Genomic DNA, 13,282 nt, shown 5'->3' with positions numbered 1-13,282 from the left:
CCCGTGGACTGTAGCCCACCAGGCTCCTCCATCCATGGGATTCTCCAGGCAAGAATACTGGAGTGGATTGCCATTTCCTTCTCCAGGGGATCTTCCCAACCCAGGGATCGAACCCAGGTCTCCCACATTGCAGGCAGATGCTTTAACCTCTGAGCTGCCAGGGAAGCCCGTATTGGGGCAGAGCCAATGAATAACGCTGTGATAATTTCAGGTGGACAGCAAAGGGACTCAGCCATACATACACATGTATCCATTCTCCCCCCAGCTCCCTTCCCATCCAGGCTACCACATAACTTTGAGGAGAGTTCCATATGCTACATGGTAGGCCCTTGTTGTTGTGGGCTCAGTCGCTAAGTCATGTCCGACTCTGCGACCCCATGGGCTGTAGCCCACCTACCTGGCTCTTCCATCCATGGGATTTCCCAGGCAAGAATCCTGGAGTGGGTTGCCATTTCCTTTTCCACCTTGTTGGTTATCCATTTTAAATACGGCAGTGTTGAATACCTCCAAAGGAGAGTTAATTGCTCTCTGCTCTGTTCTGCCTTCCTCTGTGTCTTGTAAAAGCTCCTGTTGTGTTGTAATTTATTTGCAGACTGTGCGCTCCTTGAGGGCAGCTAACAAATGCTACTGAATGAATGGATCTGACCACCCTGAGCTTACTCTAACTCAGTCATTTTCTGTGCTCACCCTGTATCCCAGCCTCAATAATTAGCTTGTCTGCCTCCCCAGTGAAAGGTACAGTCCTTGAGAATGGATGACCGTTTCATTGGGAGTGCTCTCTCAATAATTTTTTTTTAGCCCCGGAGCATGTGGTGTCTTAGTTCCCCAATCGGGGATCGAACCCATGCCCTCTTCAGTGGAAGCTCGGAGTCTTTACCAGCTGAGCCACCAGGGAAGCCCAGGAAGCTCAGAGTCTTAACCACTGGGCCACCAGGGAAGTCCCCAATAAATATTTCTGAATGAAGGAATGGATTCCTTAATTTCATGTTAACCAGTGGATTTAGCTTCCCATATTCCAAGGACCTTTCACGAGAGTGTCACAGGGAAACAAACCACCCAAATTTCATCTCAACTGCTCAAGCCTCCCTCTCAGTTGATGTCAGAATAGCACTGAGCAAAAGGGAGGTACAACAATTTAATTTCCAAAACCCTGAATACAGGACAGGAGCAGCTGGGGCTCACTGAAGTTCTTATTGCCACCAGCCATTAACTCTATGAGTCAAGATATTACTGGACCAATTTTCCCTCAACCTGCCTCCCCATCCAAGCTCTGCATTTGCAATTTCACAGAGCAATCAGAGATGAAATAGGCAGTAGAAAGTGCTCAGGAATTGAAGCCAGAGGGTCATGGTCCAATCCCCAGCTCTACCATTTTCTTAGTTATGTGACCTGGAGCCCAACTGCTTTAAACCAACCCTCACCTGTTCAATATGGATAATTCTTCCCCTGATTATCTCCTAGGGTTGTCAGCCCCTTTCTCAGTTCCTCTCTGTTGCAGGGGTTTGGTGGATTGTTCTGTCTACAGCAAGTTACATCTGGCTTTTACTGTGGCAGAGATTGGTCTCAGGACTTAGGACTCTAAGCCAAGAGATGCTTCATCTATAGAGGTGGCCTGTGTTCCAGAATGTACAACCTTCTGATATGACCAAGTCCAGAGTCATTGTCCACAGCCCTGAATCCATGCTGCACTAAATAGAGAACCTAGACCTTCCTGGCAATCATTCCAGGCAAATCCTTTGGTGAGAACCAGAGGCCATTGCCCAAGAGCCATTGCTTTCACTGATTCACCTGGAGGTCAGCCAGGTGGACACAGCCATGGATGGGGCTGATGTGGCTTCACGAGCAGCAAGCCGACCATGTCTCAGACTTTGTATCCTCTTAGCTTCATGGCAGAGAATACCCCCTGAGCTGGTGTTGACGCAGTGAATTTCTCCTCTTGTGTTCCTCCCACTCTCATCAACTTTTCCTTAGCACATCACTCTGATAGAAAAGTTATTTTTAAGGATGAATTAAACCTATGCATTATGTTTACTCAAATTTTTACTATCTGAGGCCATTTAACAGTCTTGAGGAATAGACCAAGGTGTCTGAAAAATAGAGAAAGTTCAAGGAATTATTTTAACAAGTGTCTTATCGCTTTCTTAGGCTAAGGCTTAGTCGCTAAGTCATGTCTGACTCTTGCGATCCCAAGGACTGTAACCCGCCAGGCTCCTCTGTCCATGGAATTTTCCAGGCAAGAATACTGGAATGAGTGGCCATTTCCTTCTCCAGGGGGAGCTTCCCAACACAGGGATCAAACCTGCGTCTACTGCCCTACAGGCAGATTTTTTACCCACTGAGCTACCAGGGAATACCATATTCTAATTTCTTTCTTACTCCACCTGTTAAGCTAACACAGGGCTACACTCATTTTCCCTTCCCCAAGGATAAAGAGGAGTGTGATGGTACACTCTCCTTCTGTAAGAACAGGTCGTGTTGGCATTCAGGTTTGTCTCTCCTGGGAATCTGATGAAAGTGCAGTATCAGCTGGGTTGTAACATGTCCTAAGTTGGAGGTGACCCCTAATTGGTGAGTGCTTTACTATGAATACTGCTGGGAGGCTGTAGCATTGGGCTTCCTTAGTCCATGACTCTTGTGAATATGTCTGACTTTTGTGGGGACCCTGAAAACTGGGCCAAGAGGGACGCACTACTGTGGATTTCATCTCCTTGTTTCTGAGCTATCACTTGGGGGCTGAGAGACTAGCCCTGAACTACAACAGGTGAGGACTCACCTGCAGAAGTAAGCTACACCTGCCTGAGGAGCCTGTGCTTCCTGTCTATAGTCCTCTAAATGAATCTGGTGCCAAACATGCTCCCTGGTAGTTCCATGAGTCTGAATGTCTAGCTGAGCCTAAGAATAAAGAGATGCCACCCGATATTCCCTTCCAGAGAGCCCTTAAAAAGCTATTTTTACATCTACTTGTACAGTGCTATGTGTTTCTCCCCAACTGGCCAGAATACAGCAGAGAAATGACTGTTACTTACATTCCATCCTTAAAGTCATCATCTTTACTATTGGTCATCATCAGCATCAACAAAATCATCATCATCGCAACCACCACAAGAATCTATGCACTCCAGCTCCTGCCAGTCACCTCCCTCCTTCTTATCTAGAGCACATATTGCACACATGTGTGCCCAGTTGCTCAGTCGTGTCTGACTCTTTGTGACCCCATGGACTGTAGTCCTCCAGGCTCCTCTGTCCGTGGGATTCTCTAAGCAAGAATACGAGAGTGGGTTGCCATTTCCTTCTCCAGGGGATCTTCCTGACCCAGGGATCAGACTCAGGTCTCCTACATCACAGGCGGATTCTTTACCACTGAGCCACCAGTGAAGCCCAGAGCACATATTACTCCCTTTTTAAACTTTTAAGGTGAGACAGTCTAACTATAAATGTATGTGATCACTTTTGGATGGCACTAAAAGAGATGAGGGTCCCTATGCATTCCCTTCCCATCTAATAATGGTTTCCAAGCAGTCACTGGCTGTCAGACCGGATGATTGGATAGCTCATGGTGGGGCTGTGCACCTGGGAAGGATGTTTTCCTGAAGGCTTGGAAGGAAGGAAAACAATGTGAAAACTCTCAGCATTTGGCTCACTCTGCTTTTCCCATAATCGGAGTGACTGAGGGTCACATGTATACAAGATGGGAGAAAAAGTGGGCCAAGGCCGGGGAGCAGGCAGGCAGATAGAGGAGCCAAGGAAGAGACAGAGAAGGAGATGGTCCCAAGGAGCCCTCCTCAGAGGAGACACCATGAGGAGGAGAGACCAGAGCACCAGGCGGGCCAGAGTAGGGGTGCTGGGGGGCTCAGAGCCACGGGATGCAGCCTGCCACGAGGGCCCCTCCTGGACATGGGCCCATGTGCACTGGGAGTCTCAGGCGGCATCTGTGGGTTTCCCGGTGCTACTGCAGGAGGCCTGCTCTCTGATGCAAGAGGATAATAGAAGGAGCCCTGGATGGCCGGTTGGGAGACCTTGCTTCTAGTCCCAGCTGAGCAATCGTGAGCTGGTCACTTCCCTTCTGTGGGCCCCCTGTTCTCTCGACTTCAAAACAAGGGAGTTGTCTCGACTGGTCCCATGACCAAGTCTCTTCTATGTCCAGTTCTCCCAGTTTTCAAATCTCTGGAGCCCTGATTGGGAGATAGAATTTATGCTGCTCTCTCTCACTCATGCTGGCCTCCAGGGCGGGAGCTTATTGGTGACATCGTTGGCCCATAGCTTGTGGGCAGAAGGGCCGCAGTGCCAGGACTGAGCAGAAGCTCGAAAACTCTGTGAGTTTCACTCATCCTCTTGTGCTCCTGCACTTGGTGGGAAGACTACACCCCAGTGGTTCCTGCCCCTTTAGCCTGGGCCCCATCATAAGGAGACACTCAGGCCTGAGCCCAACGCAATCTCAGAAGCTAAGTCCAGCCAAGCCTGGCAGAACCAAATCATCTCGTGGACCCATGAATGGGACATAAATGCTTGCTGTGAAGCAGTGCAATTTCGGAGCTGTTTGTTACTGCAGCCAAAGCTGACTAACACACCACGTGACAGGAAAATGTGTCTCACAGACGCGCACTCCAGGGACCCATCAAAGACCCGCCTGAAGGAGAATGAAGGGCAGCTGGAAGGGCCCTACAGGAAGGCTTCCACTGCTTCCCCCTCCTTGCCAGAGCCACACACCTCCATATGGAGACGCACCTGGTTTTTGGCATCAACAACTCGTGCCTCAGCAGGGGTAGGAAGGGAGTCTGGTGGGAAAGGAAACTAAATTAGAATGCCTCAATGTCAGATTCCTCCCCATTCACAGTCCTCTCTCTTCTATAGGCCTCCAAGCCCGGGCAGTCTGGTTCTTTCACTGCCTAGGTGCTGTCATTAAAAGGCTCTTGAACTCGGGAGTTGATGTACTGGTTTAGCCAGCATGGAGAGGCAGCAAGACACTGAGACAGGTTTACAAGTTCCAGCATCACTAGCCTCTGGCTGCTGTAATCTGTATGGAAGCCTCTGGGATCCCTAATATTAAAGGACCCTGAAGAAAATGAACACGCTCTCAGTCCAATTCTAGCTGATAGATGTTTTCTTGCCAAACAGAGCAGTGTAGCCTATTTGAAAGAAACCCAAACTAATGCCCAGAGAGGACCGCTGTGGAGCTCCGGTGCTGTTGGCACTATGGCCCAGGGGGGTAACCTGAACGTGTATGACCAGCGCTTCAGCGTGCTTCCTTCACTCAGAGAAAATCAGGGCCATTCCCCACCTCCCCAGTCATTTGGATGAAGACTCCAGAGTTGACAGCCATAGTCATCTGCTGGGAAAAACAAAAGCCCTCCAACAGCCAGCCTAATGTAATGGGAGAGCAGGGAACATACACTTGGAAATGGTGTAGGGGAGCAAGCAGGAACTTACGGTGGTGGGAGTCTAACCTTCTTCTAAAACACTGAACGCTTTAAAGCAAAACCTTACCTGGGAACAGACACGTGTAAATCGATGAAAGTACAGAAGCTAGGGGTGAAGCAGGGATGAGGATTCAGAGCCCGTCTGTACAGCATTTCATTCCCCACGCCTTAAAGTGGCTCTTGAAGTAGTGCATGGAACCCCTGAACCACATACACTTTGAAAACCACTAGATTAGAGAAATCTTGGGTATTAATAGGCTTAAAGAAAGCCGAAAAAAAAGGGGAGCAAGGTATCATCATAACTGTTTCTGGGCATTTTGCTGTGAAGAGAATGGAATTAAATGTATAGGCCTCCTTTGTCCTGACTTGGCAGCTGTGGTACACAACGGATAAGAGGCCTTCCACAACTTGCCTAAGGCTGGTAGACTGACCAACTGACTTTTCTCAAATATTCTTAGAGGCTAACCTCCTCATTTTCATCTTCAACTGGGCAGGACAGAGTTTTCTGGGAAAGATTGAAGTCTCCTGTCTTTGTCCTGGCTCCTCCTACTCCCTACACACCTCTCAAATCTAAGCCATGGCCCCTCTTGAGCTCACAAATCTCAAGCCTGGTGCCATTTCTGCTTTGACCTTTTTGACCTTCAAGAGGGAGGGACTCTGGGGGATGTGTCTAATTCACCAGCACATGGCTCCCCACTTCCTATAGAGATGAGCTTCCAAACCCACCTAGGCACACCATGTCCACAAATCCACACATCCCAGAGACCTACCTAGGCACACCATGTCCACGAATCCACACATCCAGGAGACCCACCTGTGCACACCACGTCCATGAATCCATACATCCCAGAGACCCACCTATGCATACCACGTCCGTGAATCCATACATCCAGGAGACCCACCTATGCACACCACGTCCATGAATCCATACATCCCATAGCAGATCTGGAAGAGGAGGTCTTGGCGCTGCCATTTTGCTGAGGGGCTGAAGGTCGACCAGATGAGCCAAGAGATGCTGGCGATGAGGAAGAGGGAACCCAGGATGGCAGCTGCAATCTGAACCTTCTCGATGACTGTCAGGGAGATGGCCTGCCACTGCAGGGAAGAGAACGGTGGGTCAGTGGTGGCCTGCATGCCCTCACCCCATTTCCACCCCATCCACATCCCCTCCTCCTGCTGCTGCCCCAGCCTCTCACCTCTGGATTTAAACCAGGGCTTACCAACGTGTGATACGGTGGCTCTTTTTGCGAGTTTCTGAGTGTTAACTTTGTGCTTTAGATGTGGAAGAAACCTATATCACACCAAATGATCAGAAGTCATTTCCGGGAGGGGGCTCTGGGTAGGTGAGGCTGAGAAGGAAAGTCCTTGTGGTTGATTATGATGCAGACAGAAAACTGGGAAGGAGAAAGTGGAAATGCAGAGTGTAGGTGGTGTTCCAGGTCCCCAGAATATTCTTTTCTGAGCAACATATTATTTTCTCACTAATGGGTGCTAAGAGGGCACAGGCCTTTTTTTTTTTTTTTTTTGCTTGTTTTCTACAACAACACCTGGCATGTCATTTAATATACATGCTAGAGATTACCAATTCAACAGACAAAGAGAGGCCACAGGATGTCAGGGAGAGAGAAGAAAAACAGTATAATTCACTGACTGTGTATGAACACAAATTTCCGTGTTTTTCTTTTTTTTTTAACAGAAAAGCACTATGCTAATAGCTGTATTGATGGATGGATTGAAGGCTAGAGTGTGGGTGGGTTTCCACTCTGAAATTCTATGAGTCTATGACTGATCCAGGTAGCACAGGCCTAGATGAGCCATGAGTTGGATTTTAGTTTGGGATTTATTCATGCTCTTGCTCAGCAAATATGTACTAGGTGTTTTGTGTGTGCACCTGCTAGGTGTTGAATATAAAGCAGTAAGCAAAAACAGGCAGACTTCTGCCTTCATGGAGCTTCACATTTAGAGGACACAGACAAACATATTATTATTTACAATGGCAATCCATCATGACATGTGAGAGCCTATGATAGGGGATTTCTCTTCCTAGAGGAAGCAATGAGTTGAGTGGGAGTTTACTAGACAAACAGAGGAGGTATATGTGTCCAGCAGGGAGAAGAGCATGTGCAAAAGCCCTGTGACAGAAGAAAGCAGGGTAAGTATGAAAACCTGGAAGAAGACCAGAGAGGGTGGAGCAGAGAGCAGGGAGTGGGGTAAGACAACTGGGAAAGGAAGAAGGAAGACCACACTGGAGCCTAAAGAATATGCAAAGACTTTTAAATACTTTTTTGTAAGAATAAACACGATACTCTTGACCAGTTTGCAGCAGGGAAATGACAGGATCAGGTTTGGGAAGGTGGCATATGTGCATGCTCAGTTGTGTCTGACTCTTTGCGACCCTATGGACTGTAGCCCAACAGGCTCCTCTGTGCATGGGATTTCTCAGGCAAGAATACTGAAGTGGGTTGCCATTTCCTTCTCTAGGGGATCTTCACAATCCAGGGATCAAACCCACATCTCCTGCATTTGAAGGCAAAGTCTTTACCATTGTGCTACCTGGGAAGCCCTTCGGAAGGTGGAAGGAAGGACTACCCCCTGATTGTAGCAGTTTGTGTAATGCCCTGCATAGAGCGCCTAGTAGGCATTTCAGAAGGCATGTCAGAACTCCCCAGAAAAGGTGGACAACCTTCCTTCTGCCAACAGCGAGCCCTCCCTGCACGTTATATGGCGTAGATGGAAGCACTGATGATTCTGGCTCCAGCCAGAACTGACCAGTGGCCCCTAAGGAGCTGTAACTGGTGGAAAACCTTTGCTTACTCATCTAGATGTGGGACATCAGAATTTCCATGTGATTATACAGATTGCATCCCGTTACAGGTAATTGGGCCTTTGCATTTTCCACTGCTCTTTCCACCCGCCTAGGGTTACACATAACAGGAATTTTCCAGAAGATGGCCTGATCCCACAGACTCCCCTAACAGAGGGCAAATGCTTTTTCCAGAGCCAGCCTCCCTGTCTGTGAAGAGGGCTCCTGATTGAGCTTTTTGTTTCTACCTCTATGACATCAACACCCTTCCCTTCTTCTGCTCCAGGCTTCAAAAACCCCAAATGGAGAGACAGAGGAAGCTCCCCTTAATCTCTAAAGTCCTTCCTAGCAGCCCCAAGCCACTTGTGGAAGTCATACAGCACCCCAACTACAATTTGAAGCAGGAAGAAGAAAGAGCAGGATGGGGTGCTATGCCCAAGGCTTCCCTCCTGTCTGCCCCATGGGAGGCTCCATAAGCAATGTGGGGAGCAGAGCCAAAAGGAGAAAGGAGAGGACAGGGGAGCTCTCTGGTCTCCCAGGGAGATGGGGAAGGGCTCCCCAGGAAGCAGGCTCTGCCCCCCACCACTGGATCCCCGGAGCTTCTTCATCTGCAGCAAGCTCCTGATCACACCATCCAGAGACTTCTCTGTGCCCCTCTGTGCAGCGAATGGAGAGACCAAGGGGCAAGAGCATGAAGACAGATGATTCGTTCCTTATAACAAGAAGAGGCAGTGAGCAAGGTGACCCAATCCTAGCTCAGCTCTGCTCCAACTCATGGAGTGTGACCTAGGAGAAGTCAATAAATTATCAGGACTTCCAAAAAGTGGAGATAATTGTTTCCTAGAGTATTGTGAGAATTAAGTGAAATTAATCAGAGCTTTGAAGCCTACGTGCTGCCATCACTTCTATTCTTCTTTATATTTTTAACAAAAATACATTTATGCATGGCAAGGTAGGAGTATTCATAACCATACTTAGCAAACTCTGTGCTGGGCAGGTAGGGTAGAGGTGAAGGGCCAGACTCAGGAGTCAGACCCCTGGATATAACCCTGCTCCACCAGAGTGACCTCGGGCAAATTGTTGACCCCTCTGTGCCTCCATTGTCTCATCTGTAAATTGGGAATGATAATAGCACCCATTGCATTGGGTTGTTTTTAGCATTAAATAATATATGTGAACACTTAGAACAATTGGCTCCCAGTAAGCACTAATTAAATGTTTATGAATATAATTGCAGTTCTGATGCAGCAAAGAGGATGAGAGGCACCCACAGAGCCTGGAGACCACAGGGCTACACTGAAATGCCACCTTTCTTAGGAGCTCTTTCTAGAAACAGAGCTTGCAGAGGGTCACCGAGATAATATGCTGTCATGCCCACTGTTTCTCAGAATGTTTTATGGGATCATGAACCAAGAGGTGAGACATTGGAGACTTGGAAGAAACCTCCCCTCTCTGACAGCAGAGTTAGCCCTGGCACCCCATCCACTGTTCTACTTTCTCTTGGTAGGGCCTGCCTGCTCCATTCTCTACCACAAATGAGGAGGATCAGAAGTTGTCCCACCATGGCTGAGCAGGCAGTCATCTCACACTTGGCTGAGACTGAGGAGCCCAAGACATGCAATTGGGTCAATTTGGGCCACAACCACACAGTACTGCTGCTAGTCCAGACTACTTCCTTTTTCTGGTACTATCTGGAAGAGTGAAATGGCATTTTCTGAGCACACACCACTGAATGCAATGAGGTCCAATCACAATCCAAAAGTAACAGAATCAGAATCTCCAATGACTAGAAACTCACAGTTAAAGACACAGTAGTAGCTTGAGAATAAATTTATTCTTAATTAGTTAACTTAAGAATTATTCTTAAGAAGTAACTTGATAAAGTTATTCCAGAGTTCCAAAGAATAGCAAGGAGAAATAAGAAAGACTTCTTAAGTGATCAATGCAAAGAAATAGAGGAAAACAACAGAAAGGGAACATTTCATGCAAAGATGGGCACAATAAAGGACAAAGTTGGGCACAATAAAAAACAAAGTTATTCTTAAGTAATAACTTAAGAATAAAGAATAAAGTAGTAAGGTAATGTCAATATTGCCATTTGCTTAAGGCACTTATGAGATCAGAATAATCTTTTCTTTTCTTTACTCCCAGGAAAAGATTCATTGGAAAAGACCCTGATACTGGGAAAGACTGAGGGCAGGAGGAAAAGGGGGCAATAAAGGATGAGATGGTTGGATGGCATCATCGATTCAACGGACATGAGTCTGAGCAAACTTCAGGAGATAGTGAAGGACAGGGAAGCCTGGCGTGCTGCACTCCAGGGGGTCTCAAAGAGTCAGACAACACTGAGAGACTGAACAACAAAAACCCCCAGGAAAAAGTTATCCCTAAATGTTTTTTTCCCTTTTTGTGTCAAGGGCTGATGCTTGTTTGTAAGCCAAGGACACAGCCAAGGGGGCACTCAGGCTGGTGGGTTTAGATTCTGACCCTTTTCTAAGACTTGAATCGGCTGAGAAAGAAGAGAAGAATTAACACACCCCAGGGCCTGGAATCAGACACTGCTATTTTAAGACATGTCAAGATTTTGAAATGAATGGCTGAGGATGGAACCAGTGCACGGGGAGGCACCTCTTACTCTGACTCTTTGGTGCACCATCAAGATGACTGAGGTGCCTGGGGGTTCTAAGGCTCCCTTCTAGCAACAATGCCTCCCCTACCCCGGGCTGGCCCCCGCTGCAAGGACACTGCAGCTCCGGGTGTTTGCAGCTGCCCTTCCATGCAGAGATCCCATCATCCCCAAGCTCTGCTGGGGCAGCAGCACTGACTCTCTCACCCCTTCAGACAGGAGAGAGACAACTGTGCCAAGCGGCTGGAGTTCCCGCATCCTCGCCAGCATGCTGGCTAATTGATGACGTGGCAGCTTCACTGGCTGACCGTGTCTATGTGCAGATATTTTCAGAAGCAAAGCGCCCTCTCTCTGTGTGTGTGCCTCGCAGGGGGGAGCTGTGTGACTTGGAAGATATACGAGGTGGCACAGGGGCTGTCAGCTCTTCTGGGGATGACAGATGTCTCAGGGCAGGGTGGGAGGGGTGGGAGGACCGTGGGGGGCGTGGGGGCCTCTGATCTGACAGCCCCGCCCCGTGTGAATCTGTTCCGCAGACCCCACCTGAGCCCTGGTCTTCCTGCCCTTGACCTTCATGGACTCTTTATATTCTCTCCCTTTTCCTTCCTGCCCCGTCTTTTCTCTTCCTCTGATTCCCTCTCATGTCTTGTCTCCGTTTTTCTCTGGTCCCTCGTCATAAGAAGTGTGGTCTGTGGCCCAGGAGCAGCAGCATCACCGGGCAGCTTGTTGGAATGGAGACCATCAGGCCCCACCCTGCGTTTTGTTGGAATTCCAGGCACCGTCAAAGTTTGGGACATACCATCCAGTCTCTACTCTCATTTCTTCTTCTCTGCCCTGAACCTCATCACAGTCTTTCTCCTCACCGTCCCACCCTGCCTCGTTGCCTTTTTGCACCCTCTGTTCTCTCTTTCTTATTGTTTCCTCCCTCCCTCTCCTCTTTTCTTATCGTTCCTTTTTCTGATTTCTTTTATCCATTCATTTATCCATGATCACTTATTCTCTCTCTTCCATCTGATTCTGCATGTTTCCTTCTCTATCTATTTCTGTCTCTTGATCCCACCCCTTTCTCCTCTTCTGGCTAAGGCTTAAGAGAAAACACAACAATTCTTCCCTGCCCTCCTGCCCAGTCTCCATCCTCGGCCTCGCCCGCCTGGCCCGTCTCTCTCCCTTCCTCCAAAGCCCCGGGGCTCTAAGGCGCCTTCTCGTCCCGCCGGAGCTCAGGGGTGTGGGAAGCCCGGCCGGCGCCGCAGCGCGCAGGGGCAGCGCGCAGGGGGCAGCGCGCAGGGGCAGCGCGCAGCGGGCAGCGCGCAGGGGGCAGCGCGCAGGGGGCAGCGGGCAGCGCGCAGCGGGCAGCGGGTAGCGCGCAGGGGCAGCGGGCAGCGCGCAGCGCGCAGGGGCAGCGGGCAGCGCGCAGCAGGCAGCGGGCAGCGCGCAGGGGCAGCGCGCAGGGGCAGCGGGCAGCGCGCAGCGCGCAGCGGGCAGCGGGCAGCGCGCAGGGGCAGCCGGCGGCCGTACCTGCAGAGGGTTCTTGGTGCTGATGGCGATGACGTGGTACTTGTAGTAGCACAGCTCGCAGCTCCAGCAGCCCCGCTCGCTGATCCACTTGATGAGGCAAGGCTGGTGCGTGCACTTGACCGAGCCGTCGCAGCGGCACGGGCTCAGCAGCTCCCCCTGCAGGGAGAGAGGCGGAGGGTGGTGAGCCAGTGATCCGGTGACGTTGCTCAGTCGCGTCCTACTCTTTGCGACCCCATGGACTGTAGCCTACCAGGCTCCTCCATCCATGGGATTTTCCTGGCAAGAGGACTGGAGTGGGTTGTCATTTCCTTCTCCAGGGGATCTTCCCAACGCAGGGATCGAACCCGGGTCTCCCGCACTACAGGCCGACGCTTTACCGTCTCAGCCACCAGGTAGCCAGGCCTCAGCAATAGCTGGAAGGGGCGGGGAGTTTGCCCTCAGAGTTGGTTTTCCCCCGACCCTCCATGTCTCTGGCCAGACCAGACCACAGACTGGGCTGGGAGGAGGCCTGGGCTCCAGGTTCCCAACTTCAGGGAATTCAACTAACAGTTCTGAGCTCCTGGCTCCTACTCGGTACTGCCCAAGTCCTAGGGTTTCTATGAAAATGAGTGAGAGAATCTCCATGGAAGCTATCTGCCATCCAAAGTGGGTGTCAGCCTAGGTAGACTTCTCTTTAAAGGTACAGCCAGGGGTCTCAAACCCAAATGCTCTCAGGGCAGACAGGCCACACTGTGACTGAAGCCAGCTGGCAGGAACTGGAATGGATTGGCGGGTTGAAGAGACAGCCATCATCAGCTGCAGATGTGGGAGTCTGTGTTCCAAGGAGGCAAGTGTTTACGCAAAATTTCCCCGTAGTCAAATGTCAACAGCAAACCCAAGCTTTGAATACACGTCATGAAGGTCATTTGGCCTGGCTTTGGAGTT

At 49.8% G+C, this 13,282-nt stretch overlaps 1 protein-coding gene across 1 annotated transcript in view; it reads right to left on the bottom strand.

Annotated features, from left to right (window-relative positions):
* The window catches only part of MARCHF4 (membrane associated ring-CH-type finger 4), a 114,707-nt gene that overhangs the window by 13,471 nt on the left and 87,954 nt on the right, over positions 1–13,282 (bottom strand). Inside the window, exons 2-3 of the mRNA XM_061147921.1 lie at positions 12,359–12,514; positions 6,320–6,512 (exon numbers count right to left, since the gene is read on the bottom strand). Coding sequence (XP_061003904.1) covers positions 6,320–6,512; positions 12,359–12,514 — 349 coding nt within the window. The remainder of the gene's footprint in view (positions 1–6,319; positions 6,513–12,358; positions 12,515–13,282) is intronic.

Source organism: Dama dama, chromosome 8 (genome assembly GCF_033118175.1).
Source record: "Dama dama isolate Ldn47 chromosome 8, ASM3311817v1, whole genome shotgun sequence".
In the NCBI taxonomy this organism is placed as follows: domain Eukaryota; kingdom Metazoa; phylum Chordata; class Mammalia; order Artiodactyla; family Cervidae; genus Dama; species Dama dama.
This window is presented reverse-complemented; position numbering and strand designations above follow the sequence as displayed.